The following is a 23,750-nucleotide window of genomic DNA, read 5'->3' as shown; positions in this document are numbered from 1 at the left end:
ACAAGTATATCCTCCTCTCGATCAGACCAACTAAGCCTAGTTCTATAAGTCTTGCGTCTCCGAGAGTGACCAAGGAATGCATTCACTGCAAAGAAATATCCACAACCAAAAATCAGACCCACATTCTATGCACACCTTACACCGAAGGACTATGGCATCGATGCAGGCATTTATCGCCAAACACAATAGACCAGTCATACACACAACCAAGTTTTTCCATATGAGTACTGAACAAATGCAAAGGGTATAATACTGAAGGCAAACCAGCAAATCCCCACTTATAATACACACAAGTTTTTGACGATTGATACCAGGAAATCAGCAAATGCAAAGGGTATAATACACACAACGGTAGGGTATAATACTGAAGGCAAACCAGCAAATGCAAAGGGTATAATACACACAACCTAGTTTTTCCTCCCACTTATAATAAATTAATACCAGCAAATCCCCAAAAATGGCAAACTGAAGGCACCAAATTTAAGAATGGCAAAAATGGCAAAGCATCTAGCAAAAGAATAAACACACGTTTACTAATAACTCGACACTCATACCTTGGTTCTCAGATGGACCAAAGTCAGCACTAATCTCCGCCATGTCGCTAAAAAGAAACCATTTGGTAAAATGTGAGACAAGGTACAGAAAAAATGCAGGAACAAGAGTGCGATAGAATACTTTAAAGCCGACGAGACTTACCCGAACAACATACGGTGGTGTATGTAGATGCAAATGAATACCCAACAAGACAGTGAGGCGGCACCAGAAGGGAGAAGAGAATGAGCGCACAAATTTATTTGTGATTTATGGTTTCAATTTGACATTATTGTAATTAATTGGTAAAGTGAGGATATGAATGTCCTATTAAATACTAAATGAAGGTGTAATATGGAATTCCAAACACTCAATAATAAAAACATCCTTATATAAAAAGTCAGAACAAACACACACACTCAATGTATGACACAAAGAAAAGGGCGACGCTTACCTTATCTAAGTTGCCTTTATTGGAACACTAACAAACAAACCAAACGAACCCTAAATACAGATGCTTCTCTCAAAGGGAGCTTGAGTAGTGGTTTTAGGGGAGGACTTTTCCGCGATGCTACAGGAAGTTGGAAAGGTGAGTTTGTTACCAACTTGGAGTTTGTTCTATTTTGACTGCTGAAATTTGGTGTATGTATTATGGGTTATAGCTAGCTAAGACTTTGGACTTTATAAATTTGGAGGTAGAAAGTTATAGATTTGTTGGAGTTTTTATGATTATGGGGGTGCCTCGAGGTATCCATTGTTGTCGGGCAATTGTGTACATGATGCATGAATTATTGAAGGATTTTGATCCAATGGTGGTACAACACGTGTATAGAGAAGAGAACCTTGTTGCTGACTTTATGTCTCATTACGCTTATAGCTTTCATAGGGGGTGCATGTGTTGGAAACAGTCCCAATTTGAGATTTATAGTTGGCTGTTACATGATAGAATAAGTGTTTCTTATAATCAATAGTTTTGGTTTGATATCAAGGTTGTTTGCGTTAATTACCAAAAAAGAAAATAAAATAATTTTTGAGCAAACTATCCTAACTCAACAATCATCATTATGCAATCCGAATTATTGGGTTCTTAACCGATCCATCCTATTGGAACACGAACTAAATAAGGCTTGTTTCATTGTTTTCATGCATACTCATCTTAGAGTTTTCGTATGCTACAAATTTTTTTAATCTCTAAATGAATCAATACAATGTCATAAGTATATGATTGTGAATTGGCCTAAGATAGTTAATGCCAAAAAAAAATTGGTGTCGAATTTAAGTTCACGCATCTTCAGATCTCTATTCATTTGCCAATAACTTTATAGGAGTAGTATTTTATAAATTGTACTTCAAATATTAAACTACATTTGATAAGTTAAATGTGACATACTCAATATTGAATGTCGGTTGTTCGCCACTTTGAGGTGTAGCGGACATGGTAAATCACTCTATCCAACCAAATTTGTGCAATGTGAATTTAATCATAGCTACATATGTGATGAGAAGTAGTATTTTTTACTACAATTAATATTGGGGCAAAGCATATTTTTTACGCCGCTTTTGTATCGGTATCAACAAGGATTGGGCTTCTATAGCCAACTCCAACAAGATAGGATCAAAGAAATTTATGCACATAATAATTTTTAGTTTTTAAATTTTTTTTGGTATTTAAATTTTTGTAATTTTCTATATTATTTTTGTGTAGTGTCAATTTCAATTAATATAGTTTTTCAAATTTCTAATTTGATTATTTTACCATTTATTTTAATTTTTAGATGTGCTTAGTTATGATTCCAAAATAAATGACTACACCGTGGATCCATTAGGCATATGAATTGTTCAATAGAAATCTTTAATTCGTGAACTACTCTCTTCGTCTGCTAATAAATGTTTTGATTTTGACAGGTGCAGATTTTAAATAATTGTTAAACGTAATAAAAGGAAGTGGAAAAACAATTAGTGGAAAGTGAGTCATGCTTTTATACATTGATTTTATAATAAAATGTGCATGAAATGAGTTAGTGTAATGTGAGGTCTATTTTTTTCAAAAAGAATAAAAATGAAATGTTTAATAGCGGATAGTTTAATATACTGTATTTGAAGATATGAAATTTAAATTTTTATACAGTATTATTCTTTTTGTAATTTCAGTTTCAGTTAATATAGTTTTTCAAATTTCAAATTTAATTTCTTTTACCATTTTGTTTTAATTTTTAGATATTTTTATTTATCAAATATAGCTGAAATGAAACTGAAATTAATGACTACACCGTGAATCTATTAGGCATATGAATTGATCGGTACAAAATCTTTAATTCACAGCGTGGACTAATAGTCCACCAATAAATATTCCAATTTCACCTATGCGAATTTTATTAATTGTTTAACTCTATAAACATGGATAAAATGGAAAATGAGTTATATTTTTATATATTAATTTTATAATAAAATATAAATGGAATGAATTAGTATAATGTTTGATCTATTTGCCACAAAAATTAGAAATGAAATAAGACATTTATTAGTGAATGAAACAAAAAAGATAAAACGAGACATTTAATATGAAGTGAGTATATTAGAGCATCTGTAACGCAGAGGGCCGGGCCGCAAATCGCGAGTCCCGGCCCGTCCCATGCGTTACACGGAGGCGAGTCACGGCCCAGGCCGGTCCCGGGGCCGCGTTCCCGGCCTGGTGAGCGTCCCGCGTCCCGGCCTGGGACGGCGTTGCAGCTTCGGGCCTTGACGGAAGGGCTGCAATTTTTGCCAAAAATTGGAAGAGAAGAAGAGGGAGGAAGAGGAAGAAGAGGGAGGGGGAGAGGAAGAAGAGGGAGGAAGATGAAGAAGAGGGGCGGCGACGTGCTGCAGATTTGCAATTATTGTTCTGAATTTTTACATTTTGGAAGAGGAAGAAGAGGGATGGGGAGAGGAAGAAGGAGGAAGAAGAAGGAGAGGGGCGGTGCTGCCTACTCCCCAAATTTTTATTTTATTTTAATTTTTTTTAATATTCTAATTTTTTTATATTTTTTAGGTTATAAATTATTGTGTTTGTATTAAAAATGAAATTCTCGTGTTATAAATGAAATTTTCCGTGTTATATATTTCCGGTGTTTTTTATTTTACGTGTAAAATAGGTTGGAGTTGTGAATAGTGTCATTTATTAGTTGCGGCCCGAGTTGCGGCATGCAGGGTTACAGCAGTTGTGGCCTGGGCCGCAACTGTAGAGGAATGATGACGTGGAGGGGACTTGGGGCCGAAAATGGGGACGGGGTTATTGATGCCTTAGTGGAGTATACTGCATTTGAAGATACTTTGTTTTAAAATAAAATAAAATAAAATAAAATAAAATAATAGGTACCAAAAACAGAATATAGGCAAACTTGATGTGGCAAAAGAGAAACATAAATTCCGGCGGCACTTTTCCCACTTCCCAGTTTTCTGTCTTCTCTCTCTTTCCGGAATCACCACAAAGCAGAGAAAGCAAAATGAAGAGAGAGAGAGAATTGGTCGAACTCTCCGACGACGAATGGACTCCCCACTCCGAATCCTTCAAACCCTCGCGCGTCCTCAAGCCCAATCCCCCTTCTCCAAACCCTCCTCCCCCCATCGAATCCTTCGCTTTCTCCAAAGCCACTTCCAATTCCCATGAAATCCTCCTACTCGACACCTCTTCCTCCGATGGCGCCGACCCCGGGAACGGCGACGACCTTGAGGATTTGGAGGACGACGACGCTGAGCTCGAGGTCACTAAGAGAGCTTCCACGAGCACTCGGGGGAGCAGGTTCGTGATCGACGACGACGACGAGGAAGACGACGATGGCGCCGCCGCGGATGACGAGGACGGCGATTATAGCGACCCGGAGGTGTGGATGGAGGAGGAGGAGCAGGAAGATGATGTTGTTAAGAAGGCTTTACGAAAATGTGGGGAGATTTCGGCTGAATTGAAGCAGGAATTGTACGGAACAAGCGCGGTCGCATGTGATCAGTACTCGGAGGTGGAATTGGGGTCTGCTGCTGCTGCTAGGATTGTCACTCAGGTACTGCTGATGATGACGATTCTCTGTTTTTGCGATATTATGTATTGAGGTTCAATTAATTTTGTAGCATTCCTGTTATTTCTGTTTTGGTTTCTATTATTCGAACAATTTTACTGCAATTCTGATTGAGTGTGCGATATTTCGAATTTTTGAATGCAGGATGACGTGAATGACGCATGCGGAGCTGGGGATGATTTCCAGCCTACACTAAAGCCGTACCAGCTAATTGGAGTCAATTTTCTTATGCTTTTGTATAGGAAGAAAATTGGTGGAGGTATAATTCTGTTTCAAAGTAAATTATTTACTACTGAACAAATGAGTGTTTAATAATGCTCTAGTTCATGAAAAACATTCATGCGACAAACAAAAGTTGTCCACATTTTCTTCTTAGCAATTTTCTATGATATATTCCACAAATAACATATGTGAGTTGGTATTGTTGGGGGAAGAAGACTGTATTTGTTTATTGTCTAAATAGCTATGGCTTGGTATGTGATTGCTCCTTTGTCTCAAGTTGTACACTTAGCGAAATTTATAATTCACCATTGTTCCCTAGATGCTTCTGATGCACACTACTTCTCTGGACTTATGATGATGCTAATGTTAACTACGAGTATAAGTGCAAAGTTAGGAGTGCTCAGTTTTGCTTTTGGTACCAACAGACTTGTCATCTATTCTAACAAAATTCTGGCATGCAGCTATCTTGGCAGATGAGATGGGTCTTGGAAAGACTGTTCAGGTAATTTTGTTACATTTCTTTCCTGCCTAATCATTTTGTAATCATTATCGAAATTCTCAAATCGCTGTAATCTCAAAGGAAAATATTGTATTTCAGGCCATAACGTATCTGACTCTGTTAAAGTATCTGGAAGATGATCCGGGGCCCCATTTAATTGTATGTCCCGCTTCTCTCTTGGAAAATTGGGAAAGGGAGCTTAAGAAGTGGTGTCCATCATTTACTGTGCTTCAGTATCATGGTTCTGCACGGTCAGCTTATTCAAGAGAATTAAATTCTCTCGGAAAGGCTGGACGGCCACCGCCATTTGATGTTTTTCTTGTGTGCTATTCGCTTTTTGAACGCCACAGGTTTGTATTCTAGAGGTTTATTTATTACTATTTCTTTGTAAAATTGACTGCCAGTTGAGTTTCTGTCCCCTTTGCAAATCTGAAAGTCATTTTTCAGTTTGCAGCAGAAAGAAGACCGCAAAATTCTGAGACATTGGAAGTGGAGTTGTGTTCTAATGGATGAAGCTCATGCACTAAAGGATAAGAATAGTTTCAGGTGGAAAAATTTGATGTCAGTTGCAAGAAATTCAAGGCAGCGTTTGATGCTTACAGGCACACCACTGCAGAATGATTTGCATGTATGTTCCTTTGAACCTATTCTGGATGCTAAATTATTATATATTTTGGTTAACCATGTCTTGATATTATCATGAAGTCTTCTGAAGATGTTACAATTTAGGCCAACATATTCAATAGTAGTGACTTGACAATCTGAGAACTTTCTATTTTCAATTGTTTCAGATAAATATGCTGACAGCATGAAGTAACATTTTAGAATAGATTTCCTTCTTGATTCACGTTATCAGATTGTTCTGAAGTATACGGTCCTGCCTATCTAATAAGCTTTGATAAGCTTGTTAGCATAGTTCACAGTTTTAGCAACTTTATTCATTCAGATTTATTTGTTTTATGGCAAAAATATGCACAGGAGAATTTTGAAAGCCATTCTTGAATTAATTAAGATGATTCATAATAACTAACACAACTTGAAGAAACTGTTCGAGTTCCAACTTGGAAACCTTTCTACAACTACCTTGTATGTATTGTGGGGTTAGGGTTCTGAATTGAGTTGCCTTTCACTCCTGTACCCCTGTCTTCAGATACCCTCCTCACCACAAGGAATTGAAAAAAGTCTGGAGTTTTTCTATGAACAAAGTCTGTAATTGTGATATGTCTGAAGGTAACTGATTGTATATCATGCCTGTGAAACCTCCTGCTACAGTTTTAATTGCTTAGGGCATGTTCGCTTTGTCGGGATCCTAAACTCAAGAAATGAAATCTGAATAGAATTCAATACTCTTCATTGTAGAAATTAAAACTTTGATTCTTGTTTGCCATTCCTGAAATGATTTTTTCCCACCTCAGCAAACTGTACTGTAAACCCACATGTGTGATGATTTTATCTTCAATGGTCTAAAAGGCCCTACATTTTTTCCCAAATTAACACTATTCTGAAAAAGAAGGGGTATAGTAGAAATTTGGCTTTTATTTCTTGGTCCATTCTCCCGTAAAGAATTGAAAACCAACGATTTTCGCAAGTAATGAATTACGCTCATTTCGAGTGAATAGTGCGGGCCGGCACTCATTCCTCGGGCTGTGCATAATTTGTTCAATGAAAGGCAAACACTATGTTTTATCCAGATTTAGGGTCGTTTCTTGCCATTTATGGGACGATGAAAATGCCCTTAGAATGATTGGTAATTATTTGATAGTCCCATACTAGGTATTTACTCTTAACTTGCACTGTAGTGAATATCGTTGGCTTTGGAGTCCCTTTCTTAAGTTGATGATTTTTCATTTGCAGGAGCTGTGGTCGTTGTTGGAGTTTATAATGCCAGGCCTTTTTGAAACTGGGGATGTTGACTTGAAAAAGTTGTTGAATGCAGAAGACAGAGATCTAATTTGTAGAATGAAGTCCATTCTTGGACCATTTATCCTAAGACGATTAAAATCAGATGTAATGCAACAGCTAGTTCCGAAGACGCAGAAGGTACTGGCTGCATCTCTTCTCCTCATGTGGTTTCATTGTTTTTATGAATTCTTATTGCTTTCACTACATCAGAATTGGCTAATAACTTTATCCGTTCGTATGTGAAATCTGAATCGGATTGATCTATAATTATAGATTGAATACGTTTGCATGGGAAAAGAACAAGAAGATGCTTATAAAGAAGCAATTGAGAATTATCGTGCGATATCTCAAGCTCGTTTTCTGAAGTCATCTGAAACTAGCTTAAGTAATGTGGCCAAAATACTCCCTCGGCGACAAATTTCTAATTACTTTCTGGAATTCCGAAAGGTACTTCAGTTGTATGCTCTTCATTTAATATCCTGAAGTTATTTAATTCGCTAGTGTATCAGTTTCTTAAAATGTTTAATTCCAGATAGCAAATCATCCATTATTAGTGAGACGCGCCTACACAGATGATGATGTTCTTCGTATTGCTAAAATGATGCATCCAAAAGGCGTGTTTGGCTTTGAATGTACGTTAGAGCGCGTGGTCGAGGAGCTTAAGAGCTACAATGACTTCTCTATTCATCGGGTAATTGAGTTTATAATTTGAACATTACCGGAAATATTAGCACCTAGATTGCTTTATAAGGATTACTAGTTTGCTTTATGCACTCTTAAAAATTGTAAGCTTTCTAAAAGGGAGACTTTATGAATTTCTTGGATGTTGTCCTGTTGTAGGTCTGACCTTTTGTTCCTTGAGCCTGGTCTTCATCATCTAGCAATGACAAAACTTTCATTGCTAAATGATTTATATCATTTCCCTTGTTTTCTTTACGAATTAGGCCAGATCGTTTATTTGACTGGCATGAATTCTCCTTCAGAAGAGAAGACCCAATCCTACATCTTACCATTCTCTGTTATCTCCAATTGTTTTTATTGTTATCATGAATCAATTATTTAATTAGTAAGAGTTGCCCTATGACTCGTGGTACTCAAATTCAGCTTAACTTCCTTAATGCAGCTCCTACTTTTCTATGGTGATACTGACTTGAAAGGAACTCTCTCTGATGAACACGCTATGGTTTCTGCAAAATGTCGAGTATGTTCTGTCCTCTGTTTTTATGTATTGATGTTTATAAGCTGAATGTTGGAGTAGGAGATGATCTGTTCTTTTATTTGCTATAATGACCATAACTGGATCTGCTTGTGGCATAGGCATTGGGTGAACTTCTCCCTAAATTAAATCGTGCTGGGAGTCGCGTCCTTATTTTTAGCCAATGGACGTCGATGCTTGATATATTGGAGTGGACTTTGGATGTGATTGGTGTGACCTACAGGCGCCTTGATGGAAGGTAAGTTTAGCTTTGTGTTCTTTGCAGACTATGGATGTGATTGGTGTGACAAGTGCATGTTAACACGCATAAGACCAGTGGCTGAATTTAATAATACACTCACATTATTGACACTGGCAAGTTCTAGAGGTGTAAAAACAGTCCCAATGTCCCAGCTTGAAACCTTTCAGAGACTAGTGCCTTGAGTTGACTTTTCGATTTTTCAATCACTATAGTTCAACTGCAAATGCTGGCTAAAGACCCAACCCCCACCCCTCCACCCCAAGAGGCTTCTAGGGTTATAGTAAAAAGTAATTACATTTCCTTGTCAAATCATTTGCAGAGGTACCATCAACCCAGTTCTTGGCCGAGGTTGTATAAATCTTACCTGTTTGGAAATTGGCTTTCTGTAACATCAGTTCCGAATTTCCAATCACTTTTAAGAAGTTAAGTAATCTTCTGCTAGACCATCTGGTGACAATGTGAAAACTATGCCATGAAAATATGAGAATGGGAGGAGTACAAATCTGTGTCCGAAGATTCTAACCCAACTAAAGATTCTCTTAAGTGAGTATACAATGACTAAGAGAGTGTCAGTTGCTTGTAGTTGAATTTAGTTTTCTTTGCCTTGACAAAAAAATCTGCAGAACTAAACTACTCAAGCGTATTAGTTTGGTGCAAATGAGGATCTGTAAGGAGTCTGAAAAGTTGTAGTACTTATTAAAGACTTCTACAATTTGGCTGGCTAAACACTATGATCAATGTTATCTCCAGTAAATTCCTAAAGTAAGCCATCCAAAATCTGGGTAAATTGGAAGGTGATATGTCAAAATTTGAGTCATAGGGTTATTCTGGTTGGCGTTTCACTTATGATTATGGCTTTCATTAAGAATACAATCATGACTGAGGATGACCTTGGTCCTAGAGTATAGGTTAAGCCAGATAGTTGTAACTTTTAAAAAAAATTTGTTTATAACCTTATCTCCCTCTAATCCCTCGATATTTGTATATCTATTGTACAATTTGAATTTCCATGTAATGCAGTTTAAGCTCCAATCCATACAATCAAGGCTATGTTTCAAGTATAGTATATGCGTCGAAATAGATAAATACGTAACTAGTTGTAAAATATCATTATTCTCGGGCTTCCATATTTATGTTTTATATTGTTGTCAGTACACAGGTGAAAGAGAGACAGACAATTGTGGATACCTTCAACAAGGACACTTCAATATTTGCATGTTTGTTGTCCACAAGGGCCGGAGGACAGGGATTGAACTTGATCGGTGCTGATACCGTTATAATCCATGACATGGATTTTAATCCCCAGATTGATCGTCAAGCAGAAGACCGATGTCATCGCATTGGCCAAACAAAGCCAGTCACAATATACCGGTAAAGGTTCTTTTCTCTTTATTTTTTCATTTTCTTTTATCATCCAGTAGATGGGATCTTTGATGCTTTTAAGTAGAATTTATGTCATCATTGACTGAATCATGCATTAGACTAGATGATAAGTAGTTCGCTAGACCCTAATAAACTAAGAAAGAGGACACTTAAGTGATGCATTTGCTCTGTCTCAAGTATTGAAATTTGAAAGATATACCCTCAAAAAGGAAAAATAAGTATCAAAGGATAACCATGTTAACTCGTTTTCCTGAAATATAATTTGACTGATATATATTTGTATTTTGTGGTAACATGAAAATTGATCCAAGTTCACAGAAATTGGTATATTAACTCTAGGAGATTTCTAATTTCTATGACCAAGCATTAGAATGATGCAAAGAAGTTATAATGTTACTTGTGCTGCAGGAAATAGGATGCAAGTGGTTTTTTTTTGCTTGTTATAGAGTCTGAATGTAGAATCCTGCATTCTTCCCTCTTAAATTGATTTCTTGTGAGACATTTGAATTCACTCGTTTGTTTGAATTATGAAGGCTTGTGACGAAGGGCACGGTGGATGAGAACGTTTATGAGATTGCAAAGAGGAAACTAACACTGGATGCAGCTGTCCTTGAATCTGGAGTGGTAGAAGATGAAGGCGAGATGCCTGATAAGACTATGGCAGAGATATTATCTTCCTTATTGTTGCACTAACTTCGGTCCCAGCGCATGCAGCAGAATCACATTGGCTTTTCTTTTTTTCGGTGTACACTATTTCTTGTGACTTCAGCTATTGAACACATCAACATAATTTAAACGCTTAGAAACCAAAAATATTATAAATTGACATCTTTTAAAGTTGTTTCGTAAGGATGAATTGGTCGAAATTTTCTATTCTCTGCATAGCCTTGGAAATCAAATTTGGGCACTAATTGTTGGATATCCATTTTTTGTTTTACGTGTAAATTACATGTTGCAGAAGTTCAACATATTGCTAATCCATTTTGAGCATACACCTAATGGGAGTTTGTTATTTATCCTATGATTAATCATCTAGGATTAAGTTATGGAATTGATTTAGTTGGGTAGGGGTGACAATGATTTATTATCATATGCTTTATTATAAGATATAATCTTCCAAATCGAACAATCTCATATGTATAATTGCATATGCTTTATTTTTTATAATAAGGATTTCTACAATACAAAACAAGCAAATTATCTTACATTATGGAATTGGTTTGTGAATTTATCTATATAATCCTCAATGGTAAGCATCCCTTATATTTATGTATAAACTTGAAATGGCTGCTCTAATGCGACGCATCTATTCTTATTTTTGCACTTTATGTATTCCAAAGCAAGACTAAAAAAATCGCCTATATGCGTGTCGTCATTATTATATAGGAGTAGTAATGAACAAAAAAAAGTAATGAAAACATAATTTAATGAAATTTTCATCCCATTCACTCTTGGATATCTCTTGAACCAGCAGGAAATAGTAGTATATATACATGCACCTACTCACTTCATTCCGTCTAATAGTACTACTATTCTCCCTTCGCCAAATAACGAGAAGGAATATCAATAATAACAAGACTCCTTTCAAGAAACGAATCCACAAATCTCCGTCTACAGCAGAACTCCCCGTGATATATGCACACATTTACAAAATACTATCCGAGACGACGTAGGAATTGAGATGATCAGATAGATCAACTCAGTTACCTTAGGACATAGAAACATGGGTTCTGCATCCAAACATATTCCAAGAGCTCTTACACTGAGGCAGACTAAACGTGTTTCTGTGTAAATCAGAGGCATGGAAGTGGATCCTCACAAAAGGTTGGTGTGCGACTTATGTCTACCACTCAGATGAAGGCCACAGTTCAACCATCTTCATTTGGATCCAGTTGATTTTCGCTGACGAGCAAACCTTCCTCCCATAACTCTTCAGCCCTGCTGATTGCGAATATTGTAAATCAGAAAGTTTTATCATAAAGACAAAAGCAGGAATTAATGGCAATTTTACTTGATGCATGTAGATGACTTTATCTACATAAAAACATTGACCTAATAAGAAGAAAATAGAATGCTAGGCAATACACTGGTCGCTGAGCCGGACCAGAATCAAAGCGAAATGTTCCCAAGAAAACAAAATGGCTCTTAATGATATTAGGAGGCTGCCTAGCTTTATCATTCAAAAGTCATTGATCTTTCCTTAAATCATACAGTTGGTACGATTGTAATAATCCTCACAGAAAAGTTGGATATCCAAGTTGGTCCTTAAGAATAGAAACTAGAAAATTTAAGATTAAGATTCAAGCATATTCAATACAGTTCTTGAAGCAAAACATTTAATGTAAAAGGGCTCTCCAATTAAATGTTCATGTTTTTTCATGGCAATAGCAGAACTTCTAGCACACTTGTCTTGAACAATGTATCTAGAAATTATGAAATCTCAATACAGGAAAATTATTATGGGCTTGCATGGATCTAAACTAGAGGAACAATCTGCAACTAAAACCATATATCGGCAACCGTAAACGAGCAAGAAAATCTAAACACAAGTACACATGTTTGGGCCTTCAAGTTCTAAGACTTGAATTTAAACCAAGAGATATCTCGAATATACGACGAAATAATCCACTTGTGACAATCACAAAGAAGAGGTGAAAATAATATACTATATATAAAAGAAACATTAAAAACTTGAACCTTGTCCCATCGACATTGATACGAAGAAAGTGGCCATGTCGCCATCCCTCTTTGAAGTGGCCGAAAAAAACATCACCAAATTTTGAGTAAAAACGGCCTTCTCCATCTGCTTTTCCCTTCCAGAAGTTAACAAACCACCTGTCCCCAGTATGGAAGTAAATCCATCCCTATATAAGAGAATACAAATGAAGAGAGCAATTTTAGGAACTATTAATTGGAGCTGTGAGTTTAGTTCAACTAAAATACTTTACAAGAAATAAGATTAAATAATAGTTCTAGAAGCAAAAACTTTTTTTCTGTGGTACCAAAAGCATCAAATAACTCAGTTTGGTTTCACTGTTATATCTTCATGTGATGTTACATTTCGTGTCACTTCATCAGTTCATATTATTTATACATTCATTGATGTCACCTAATACAGTCTGATATTTAATACATATGGTGGGAGATGTAATCCAAAAGTGCACCAGGAAATCCAGGGCCCAAAGAATTCATCCTTCAAACTGCTTTTATGCTTCTATGTCAAGGGAAATTGATTTTACTCATCCAAACCATAACACTTCCTTTGAGGAGAACAGTAACATTTTTTGAGTGTTCCATACAAACTATTCAAAAGGAGAAAACAGAAACAAACCCCCCAAAAAAACCCATAGTTTGGGTGAAAACAAATCAATGCCCTTGATTAAAACAACTGGAAGAAAAAGTACCTTGCCATGCATGACATCATCCCTCCATGATCCCTGGAAAACATCCCCATTGTTGAAATAGAATGTTCCGAGACCTGATCTCTTTCCATAGCGCCACATACCATCATAGATGCTTCCGTCACCAAGAAATAGGCATCCCTAAGAGACACAACAGGCATGGCATCATTTTTTAAGATGAACTAAATGATTGGGTTCTGCAAGCTTCTCAAATGAGCACAATTACCTTTCCTTCAGGAAGTCCTCCTTGTGAGCGACCTTTGTATTTTCCTCCACGATATCTCATCTCAACCACACGACTCCACTTCTTTTGTGAGTCTCTCTCTGATTCCTTCACTCGACAAACACTCACAATCAATTGCAATTTTAACGCCAAAACATTTACTATGAGAAACATAATCTATCCAAGGGTTCATATGTATGTGTGTGTGGATGCAAATAAATTTTCCTACATAATATTCATTCAACATCACGAATCAGAGAATATATATAAATATAAGGGGAATGTGAAAGCATTTAGGAACCAAAATTGTCATCCAGTTCAAAGTTGTATTTGCTGATAGGAGATCACATATCCTTTCGCTCATGTAAGAATGCATTTTGGTCCATTTTTATATCTGTGTTTAAGATAACACCACATCAAGAAGAATGGTTCCAGAACTGAGAGAAAAATGTGTTTATGAGAATGAGACCACTATCAGCCACAGTGTGCACTTCTACTATAGAGATATTACTCCAGATTATGTTCTGAAAAAAATTTACTAAAAAAAAAACCTATCCTCCACCAAGTTTAAAGCGGAGTGCGGCAAGATTTACTTGATAAGTTATTTATCAAATGAAACAATACGTAAACTACAGGCAAAACTAAAACTGGTTACAAGTATAAGACAGCTATGAACAACAATTCACTAACTATACTGATATGCTATTTGTTACCTTTTTTTTGTATAAAAACCATCATACTTGCAAATACAAAAATAGTTGGATAAAAATACAAATTACTGCCAATTTAAAATAAAATGCTCCCGATATCCTATGTACCACGCTAACAAGGGAGCAGCATTATGTGACGAAAATTAATATATTTATGCCATATATTAAGCCTTTCTTAAATTGTGACCATCAAACTTCCGGCCAAAGTTGAGTTCACAAGTGTATTTTGCCTATGGAGGAAAAAATATGTCGAGTTCATAAGAGTGGACTGTTTAGAAAGGAACTGGAGAATGTCTAGTAGCTTTCTGACAGAGTCAAGGATATCACGTTGAGGAAATAGCCAAAATTGTGAAAATTAATGAATAAGGTGTGGACAGTTACTGGAAGAAAGAACCCAAAAGAAACTAAGACAAATTCAGTCAGGTATTATACCTGCCAACAATTCTGGTGAATCTTAATGTCAGGTATTGATCCCTATCTGCTATTTATACTTAAACAAGAATATAATCTATTCTTCAACTAAGCTAATCAAATATTAATATTTATAAATTAATCAATAAACCAATTTGATGAATCTTCTTTCCCATACTTGGAACACATCCAAAAGGAAAGAATTCATTCATATGACTCTTGTTTATTTTGGGGTAGAACAGTAGTCCTTTGTCAATCAAGGTAACGCGCACCTGGGGAAATTTCTACTTAATAAGATTAATGAATGAGCATTTCATGCAAATCTTCAAGCAAAAAAAGTCGATAATACAAGGTATTACTGAAAACAGATGAGACAATACGCTAATTTATGTGCCCCCTCCATTAATGTTTGGATGCAATAAGCACAGTGGGAAACCATCCATTAATGTTTGCATGCTTAGACAGGGGAAAAAATGAATTTACCAACATGGATGCAGCACGGACAGAAAGCCCCCCCTGCCTTTTAGAATTAACGATGTTATTTCCCTTGCTGGATATAGAAGCATTGTTGTTGAAATCGGCATCAGTCAATCCAGACCAAGACACTATTGGTACAGGTTTCTCATCATCATCAATTCTCCATGCTGCTCCCCGTTTAGTGGTTGAGGAGACAGGAGACTCTTCCAACTTCTCTAAATTTTTTACACCCACAGGCAATCTGTAGATGCTGACACTGTCAAGCAGTCCAGCTTCATCTGTAAAATTGGTTTCGTATTTGGATTCAGTTGAATGACCTGGCCCCATATTTCCTCTAGTAAACAGTTCCCTCTTGAACACGTAGTTTCCTGTAACAGAGATTTATTTACTAGAACAATGATCATCAACATAAGAAAAACAAGATAATCCTACTCGTTATCAGCTGAATATTCAGAAAAGGGTGACCAGAAGACATTGCGGTTTTACCTTCAGAAATTAACTCATATGGCATGGAACTGAAACTGGTATGCAATAGTTCCACCTCTTTTTCTCCAGAACCATGGTCACTCCTACAGAAGAAGAATATGTAAATGCAAAGATATACAATCATGTGCACTTACATTAAAATTGATAACTACATGAACGAACCTGGAAGAACGGAATTCTTCCCCCTCATCATCCGATGGACTTAGGGTTTTCCCAGAGATAGACCCAGTGTCATCAGAAGTACTATCTAAAGAATTTGTCTCAAACGTATCTTTAAGACCAGGAAGATTTATCCCATTAGAGACGTGCGGACTCTCGGATAAGATGACTTTCTCAAGATTGTTCAGTTGCTGATGTTGCTTCTTAAAGATATTGAAAATGGAAGGGAAATGCTGACCCAGGCTAGACAATATGCCACTTCTTGGAGCAGGAGCCAACTGCTTTCTAGTGTATCTGTTAACACATTGGACACAACAAAAATACAGAACTAGAAGCTAAACAAAGTTGCCTGAGCAAAGAGAAAATAGATGGTTGCAGCTAACAAAAATCAGCACTTAATTGATAAAGAGCTCTGGTAACACAATTGAAAACAAGTTGGCAAGAAGAGCTTAGAGTTATGAATTATTAAACCCCTTAAACTTATCGTGTCTGCAATAAGAAGAGAGACTAAATTCAATGCTTTTATGTTGGCAATATTAAAAAACCTCCAAATAAAATCCTAAAAGCACATCTCTTATCAAGCATGTCGGAACATGCGAAAGCAGCTTCAAACAAGTTATAGTGAAGCATTGAAGAAACTTGGTGTCCCTTCTTTCTATCCAACAAAATTCCACGCCACATTCAAGCTTTCCAACATTACATCCTTAAATAATTAAAAAAAAACAAATAACCCTACAGGTAGACATGCCCACGGTTCGTAAACCGGCGGTTCCGAACCTTCGAGAAATGTGGAACCGGAACCGAACCGAACCGAACCATGAGGCTATTTCACGGTTCCGGTTTCGGTTCGAAAACCGGCGGTTCCGGTTCCGAACCGCCGGTTTTCCAGCGATTTTTTACGGTTCCGAACCGCCGGTTACCGGCGGTTTTTCGCGGTTCCGGATAGATTTCACGGTTTTTCGACGGTTTTTCACGGTTCCGGTTTGGAACCGTCCAGAACCGGCGGTTCCGGCACGGTTCAAGAAAAAAGTCACGGTTCCGTTCGGAACCGGAACCAGCGGTTACGGTTCAGCAGTTAACCGCCGGAACCGAAAACCTTGGGCATCTCTACCTACAGGGGAGCACTAGGGTGCATCCTTAATTAGAGTGACAACGTATTTCCAACCCTGTGCTGCCGCATGGCACATAAAATGCAACATTGTAAGCACTACCATGCAATATACCTTTGTTGAAGTTGTAGATGGATTTCTGCATATTGCATTTTAGTTATAGGCGGGTTGCATTTTATATTGTTGAGTTTTGCATTGTAGACAATTTTATAAACATAAATTGTCTACAATGCAAAATAAACTATATATAAATGCAAATCGTCTATATATATGATGCAAATTAAACCGTCTTTGTCTGCAATGCAAAACTCAACAATATAAAATGCAATATGCCTATAACTACCATGCAATCTGCCGAAATCCATCTACAGCTTCTACAAATGTATATTGCATTGTAGTGTTTACAATATTGCTTGTTACGTGTCATGTGGCAGCACGAGGTTAGAAGTACGTTGTAACTTTAAAGTTAGTTATTTTTTAAGCACATTCCTAACCCTACATCCTTAAATAATAAAACAGTGAGAATTGATGCAGATTCAAGCCTACTGTCATACTGTGTATAGTTACAACTAGAAAAATTGGTTTACAAGGAACCTTACCCAAACACAATAATGGCAGTTGCAATTTTGTTATCCTCCAGATACGGCTCATGGACAATCGATACAACTATTTCTCCATTGCATTTTGTAATTGAACGAACAGAATGCAAAATATTATTTGTCTCACTGCATTCCACAGCACCTGAACTTGCAATGATACATAAAACTACACCATCAAGATCCTGCCATATGAATAGTGCAAGGAAGCCTGAGTGGACATTGAACAGGTGAAAACCCAATCGAATGAATAAAGAGCCTAAAAAAATTAAGTGAAATGCAGTTGGGGAACTAACGAATGAAAAGTGATTAAGAATACTGAGAAAAACATCACGTGACAGCAACAATAACAGCTCATGCAATATAAACTAAAGAATAAATAAGTCAAACCTTTATGTCAACTCCCAGGAAAGGGCAGTCATTTATAGCTTTCAAAAGTGAAGTCTTGACGTTGTAACCAGCCCCAAATCCAATTCTCGCTTCTTTGTAACTTGCGAAAACCTGCAGATGATTAACTTTGATGTTAGGTGGATTAAAAGGAAAAATGACGCAAAAGAGATGAGCATCTATGAATATTTGACATTAGAAAAAAAAGGATCCAATTTACTGAAGGTATTCATGAATTGAAATAAGGAAATCTCTTCAGGAAATTATTGGAGCATGTAACTTCAAATGAATGTTCCATATTTGGCATATTAGAAACTAAAAGACCAACCAAATAAGCATGTAAAGAAAGCTTACTTCTCGAAACTCAGGAAGTTGAATTTCTCTGATTGAATCATCTTTTGCATTCAGAAACTTCGTGTGCTTCTCCTGTTAATGACAATGCAAAGGTGATTAATTACCTTAAAACTACACAGTATAAAATAACAAAGAAGTAATACCAACTGAAAACTTAATTTAACTTAAAACCAGAATGAAGGAGAAAGAATTTGCTTACAGATAATAAAATGGAAATGGTGTTTATTGCCATCAAAACAGCACTATTAGTGGTCCTCAAAGCCTCATCCAGAGTTACCATATCATTTTCGAGAAGCATATCAGTATCAAGAACTGCAGCCATCATTTTTACAAGAAACAGTAAATTTTGATTCATCAAATTAAAAAGTTATAGTGGGCCCTGAGGAACAATAAATCATACTACAAGTACTCCAACAACTAAACATGTCTTAAAAGAGGAAGGTTTTGCATTTTTAAGGTGCTGAAACCCACCAAACAACCATAAACCTAAAACTAACAGCCCCCACACCTCAAGTGAGTGTGAGTCCTCTGCCATCATACATCAACATTAATCTTATAGTTCATAGTCACATTCTATACCAACAAATATACGTGTATAAATATATAGGGATTGTTTATCAGACAGCACCCCTAAAATACAAAATTTGAAGTTCGAACTATTGTAGAATGGTGAATTTGTTGTGAAAATTGATGATATCATATTAATTGTATTGAGTCCCTGAGCTCAAACCCATGAACACAAAGGTTAATAAGGTATTTTGATCAGATATAATATGCTGGGAACAAGACATTTTAACAAGAACGAAGGCTTGAAAGGCATTTAGTTCTAGGAACACCACAATGGCCAAGAAAACAATTTACTCACCAATACAGAAATGTGCCTGCTTTTGGAGTTTGTCAGACAAATCCTTGACCTACAGATGGTATAAATAACCATCAGTTGTTTTCAAAGCTTCAAAATTAAGACATGGTATATACCAGAACTCCCAAGATCAACATGGGTGGACTTTTTATACATCTTAGCTTCCATTTTAATTTCAGATTTCAGGTATCAGACTGTAGTGATATATTGATCTCTTTAATGTTGCATCATAGACCAAAAAAGGAAAATTGATCACCTCATCTTGGCGCCTTTTCCCTTCAAAACCAAATGGCTTTATTATTATGCCTATGACAAACCCATTTCCACTCTTGACATTGCTAAGAACCTCAAGTGCTGTACAATGATCTGAACCATAAGCAGCACTAGCAACCTAAGCAAAAATAAATCACAGTTAAATATGGAAATGTATTAACAATGAAACTTCAATGTGGAAAGAAGAATTCTCTTAAACCATAACATGATATCTTTCCTGATTTTATTTGAGTTCTAGACTCTTTCATAATGAATCTACTCACTTGACTTCAGAAAATCACCTTATATGTTTTTACAAATAGCAAGCAGCCGTGGGTGGTCTACAAATGCAGGAAGTGGTTTGTCGTGGATTATTGATTGTTCATATAATCAATTTTTTATTTCATTAGTCATTATTGAGTCAGGCCTGTACGTCCATTGTCCATGGGCTTTATAAGGATAGGTTTGTTTCATTATCTATAGCATCTGAATAGTTAGTATTGTTGTCTTAGGATTTCTGGAGTTTCCTAATACCTATGCCATCGTAAGTTCTTACAAATTATTACACCACATGCATGCAGAGCACCATCAATGGTTCTCAGAGAAATTTATCAACTTGCAATCGATTACCAAAAAAGAAGAAATTGGGTAGACATGAAAGCAGAATTGTGAGAGGGAAAGTAAGTACAAACAAGTATCACAGCTTTAGAAGATGAATGCCAAGCCAAGAAGTCTTCCACAGTTCTTGGAGTGCTATCTGCAAAGCCACAAAGAGGCTGAAAAAGGCGCAAAAGAAAAATGCAGAGATCACAAAATAAAAGATATTGGTTTGCTATGGTCAGCAGAAAGAATATTACCATTTAGTTTAGCATAAAATAAGAATTATTTGTGTTAATATATACTACCATGCAAATTTTATGCCAGCAACCATCATTGAAGGGCGAAGGCAGGGAAATTCTTACTCATCTATATATTGTATATCAGTCTCATACATAACTATATATGCTCTAAGCTTTGACTGGTAGATGACCCACCAAAATCAAAAGCACCTTAAATTATTAGAATTCTGAGTTCATAATTTCTGGATGTAAACTTATGATCTAGGATGAAGAAAGAAACATTTAACTACATATGCGAGAAGGGCAACCGAGTTTAATTGTTTGACCTCTGCTTGTGAACCTTTGTTGCAGTTGCACCTGCTCCGAGTTCTGACCAAGAACATTCCTGCCAGTTTACAAAGTAAGGTTAAGATGAAATCTGTATATAGCAAGACCTCGGTAATTTAGCACTCCTAGAACCAGTTAATATCTACTGAGAATTAACTAATTCATTTTAGTAGTAGTAATTAGTAAACTGGTAATCCCTGAGGACAAAGTTAGGACAATACATAATTCCCACATTATCGAGGTTATTTTATATATCAAGTGCAAAGGTTCAAATTGTATGGATTGAAGATAATAATCAAACTGATTCGGCCAGTTCAACTTAAGTAATAAATGGACTATCTGGGTAACTCCTAGTCCTATGGATGAAAAACACAATAAATAAATAAATAAACAGCTCATCAAAGGAGTCAACAGTCAAGTAACGTCATTTCACATGATTTAAAGATTTTTTTACAAGAACAAAATAGCAATAAGATTTTTGGGAGCTAGTATGTAGCTAAAACATTGTTCTCGGGTTTTATATTCAATAATCGCTCTCAATATAAACTTTTTCAGAATGACCATGACTATAGTAACATATCATGCACGACATACACTGGTACTCTCGCCCATAAAGCTTTACACATGAAGTATTATTATCAACTAATGGGTGAGTATATATAAATTGTTTATAAGTATACCAATTTCTAGAAACAAAGTCTATCCTCAATCAAGCAATTAGAAATCACAGCCAGCCAAAATAGCAATTAAAATAACTGTAGAACTAGAGATAAATAGAACAGTGCATTCATTTACAGTGATAAGGTAGACAAGACAGGGGAACAACATGGTCCATTTCAGAGAAATAGACAAAGCTCATTACTTGGCCACCAATTCTAAATCTCAGTGGTTGAAGCCATGTATCTAATACTACTAATTATACTATCATCCCGAAAACCTCATAACAACAAATAACTTTAACCACAGCTATTAGAGTCTATCCAGCAGATCAACGAAACACACGCTATAACATTTCCCACATTTTACCCTGTGAAAAGCATGATATATAAGTTCAAGCCTCCACTCTTTTACAGCTCATTATCCTTCACCAGTTTATTTCAACAAGCCATAAAGTAATCCCCATCGGCTCAGTAAGGTAGTAGCAGTAGTATTCTAGACAACAGTCCTCCCCAATGCACATTTCAATCATCAAGAACACAGTTTAAGCAATCAAATTCAACCTAGGTTTCTAATTCTAAGCTTCAATCCAGCCATATTGCACATTGCACGCTCCATTGCAATCAAATTCAACCTAGGTTTCTAATTCTGAAGCTTCAATTCATTACACAATTTCACAATCTAATAAACCATACAACCAAGACATGTAACAATTCCCTAACAACATAAGAAGTTCAGCAGAGTACATATACCAGAATCTCAAAACAGGGGACAGGAAAGGGGAGGCCGAACAGAATTCCAGCAGCGCATCTTTCCGGCTGCCCACCATTATCACTTCCACGGACTCGCCGCATTCCTCCGGCATGTCATCGCCGACATTGTTACGCCCGCTGCTACTTTCATAGCTAGCTGCGACGCAATTGCAGCTTAATTTCCCTTTGATGGGATTTGAGCGGCATCCGATAAACAGTTTAGAGCGGCTTTGAAGGAGGGGTGTTTGTGGGAAGGATGAGAGGCGTGAGAAGGAATGAGGTGCAGTGGTATTGGGGTAGAAAAGGCTCATCGGCAATAGGCGGAAATGTTATACGGCGGAGGCGGAGGCGGGATGGGTGGACGAGGAAGTGCTCCGACTTGATTTAACGAATTAATTATTTTCAATAGATAGGCTTTATATTAAAATAATAGGCATAAAAATGAGTAAATTCTCAAACCATAAATATTAGTAGGGGTGGGTAGGTACGATATACCTTACCGAAACCACCATACCGTATACCTTACCGTAAATTCGGTATGCGAAAAAATCATACCTTTATCTTACCAAAATTTTCGGTATACCGAACTTCGGTATATCTTATTTTCAGTATGGAGAATTTTCATACTGATATCATACCTCATTTTCGGTATGTCGTACCAAAGTTCGGTATACCATACTTTTGCGGTATACCTTACTTTCAATATCAATAAAAATGGAATATTTGAGTTTTTAGAATACTATTTATATTTTATAGTAATTTAAATAATATACGGGGTATTAAATACTAGTATATTTTATTCGTATTATATTATATTTCACAATAAATTTTATAATTTTAAAATATATAAAATACTTTATATATTATTATATTCATATTTTACGGTATATACCCTAAATTACGGTATATACCGAATTTCGGTATGCCGCGGTATATAAAAATCCATACATTTACCTTACCGAAATATTTCAGTAAGGTATCATACCGTACCGAAAATCACGGTATACTGAAAATTCGGTATTTTCGGTATTTTTTTGATACGATAAGGCCGGTATTTTGACATTTCGGTAATTTTCCCCAGCCCTAAATATTACTGCCAAAAAATATCCAATGTACATCAGTTTTGGATTTAAAATATTCTTAATTTCGAGTAAAACTCTGTATTTTCTTTTGGAACGTTATTTTGTTATGGTGTATAGGGACGTGTAATTTGGTGTATCAGCAAATAAGAATTTCATATTGGAGCTAACACATTCAAACTCATCGTTGGACCTAAGATTTTTTACTATGTTTTAAAATTGCGTATTGATAATAGAAATGATTGAATTTTGAAAATACTTAATTTTGTTTTTTGAAAATATACAAATACAATGTGTGTAAACATTAAAATCATAGATAAACAAAAGGGAATAGTGAAAACCTTATTCCCCAGCAACATAATAGGTGCAAGACCCTAAGACCATGTTTATCGGTCTCTTTGACCGACCGCCACCTCATTTACAAGTTAAAAATATAAATAGAAATGAAATGGGTGGTCCTTCTCTTTCATAAACCGAGGCCACTTCCACACCCACTTCCAACTGTTAGTCTCCTTCTCATTTTATTTTTAAAAAAATTATTATATTAAAAATTATAAAAATTAGATCAAAATTCATAATTTCGTCTTCTATAAATATAGACCATATTTGCTACTCCCTCCGTCCCA

General features: G+C 36.2%; 2 protein-coding genes across 4 annotated transcripts; one reads left to right on the top strand and one right to left on the bottom strand.

Moving 5' to 3' along the window:
- The first annotated feature begins 3,913 nt into the window (after positions 1-3,913).
- LOC121756286 (protein CHROMATIN REMODELING 19) lies at positions 3,914-10,892 on the top strand. Of its 2 annotated transcripts, XM_042151788.1 has the most exons (12): positions 3,915-4,565; positions 4,725-4,839; positions 5,264-5,304; positions 5,401-5,651; positions 5,749-5,929; positions 7,156-7,341; positions 7,477-7,650; positions 7,736-7,894; positions 8,327-8,404; positions 8,521-8,657; positions 9,813-10,031; positions 10,577-10,892. In XM_042151788.1, exons 1-12 carry the CDS (start codon positions 4,014-4,016, stop codon positions 10,734-10,736), a joined length of 2,253 nt encoding a protein of 750 aa, XP_042007722.1. In that variant the 5' UTR covers positions 3,915-4,013; the 3' UTR covers positions 10,737-10,892. The 2 variants fall into 2 exon arrangements, with proteins under 2 accessions (XP_042007723.1, XP_042007722.1); XM_042151789.1 differs by lacking the exon at positions 10,577-10,892 and having other exon boundaries at positions 3,914-4,565; positions 9,820-9,955.
- A 574-nt stretch (positions 10,893-11,466) lies between these two features.
- On the bottom strand, positions 11,467-22,418 carry LOC121756476 (protein ACCUMULATION AND REPLICATION OF CHLOROPLASTS 3-like). 2 transcript variants are annotated; one of them, XM_042152032.1, is made up of 16 exons: positions 22,046-22,418; positions 20,636-20,694; positions 20,163-20,227; positions 19,475-19,609; positions 19,222-19,270; positions 18,556-18,668; positions 18,357-18,428; positions 18,006-18,116; positions 17,619-17,800; positions 15,914-16,204; positions 15,752-15,834; positions 15,272-15,633; positions 13,671-13,775; positions 13,448-13,585; positions 12,741-12,907; positions 11,467-11,984 (listed from the first exon to the last, which is right to left on the bottom strand). In XM_042152032.1, exons 1-16 carry the CDS (start codon positions 22,354-22,356, stop codon positions 11,912-11,914), a joined length of 2,316 nt encoding a protein of 771 aa, XP_042007966.1. In that variant the 5' UTR covers positions 22,357-22,418; the 3' UTR covers positions 11,467-11,911. The 2 variants fall into 2 exon arrangements, with proteins under 2 accessions (XP_042007966.1, XP_042007967.1); XM_042152033.1 differs by having other exon boundaries at positions 11,467-11,981.
- Positions 22,419-23,750: the final 1,332 nt, after the last annotated feature.

This window comes from Salvia splendens, chromosome 11 (genome assembly GCF_004379255.2).
Source record: "Salvia splendens isolate huo1 chromosome 11, SspV2, whole genome shotgun sequence".
Classification (NCBI taxonomy): Eukaryota; Viridiplantae; Streptophyta; class Magnoliopsida; order Lamiales; family Lamiaceae; genus Salvia; species Salvia splendens.
Note: the sequence above shows the minus strand (reverse complement) of the source record. Positions and strands in the feature narration are given on the sequence as shown.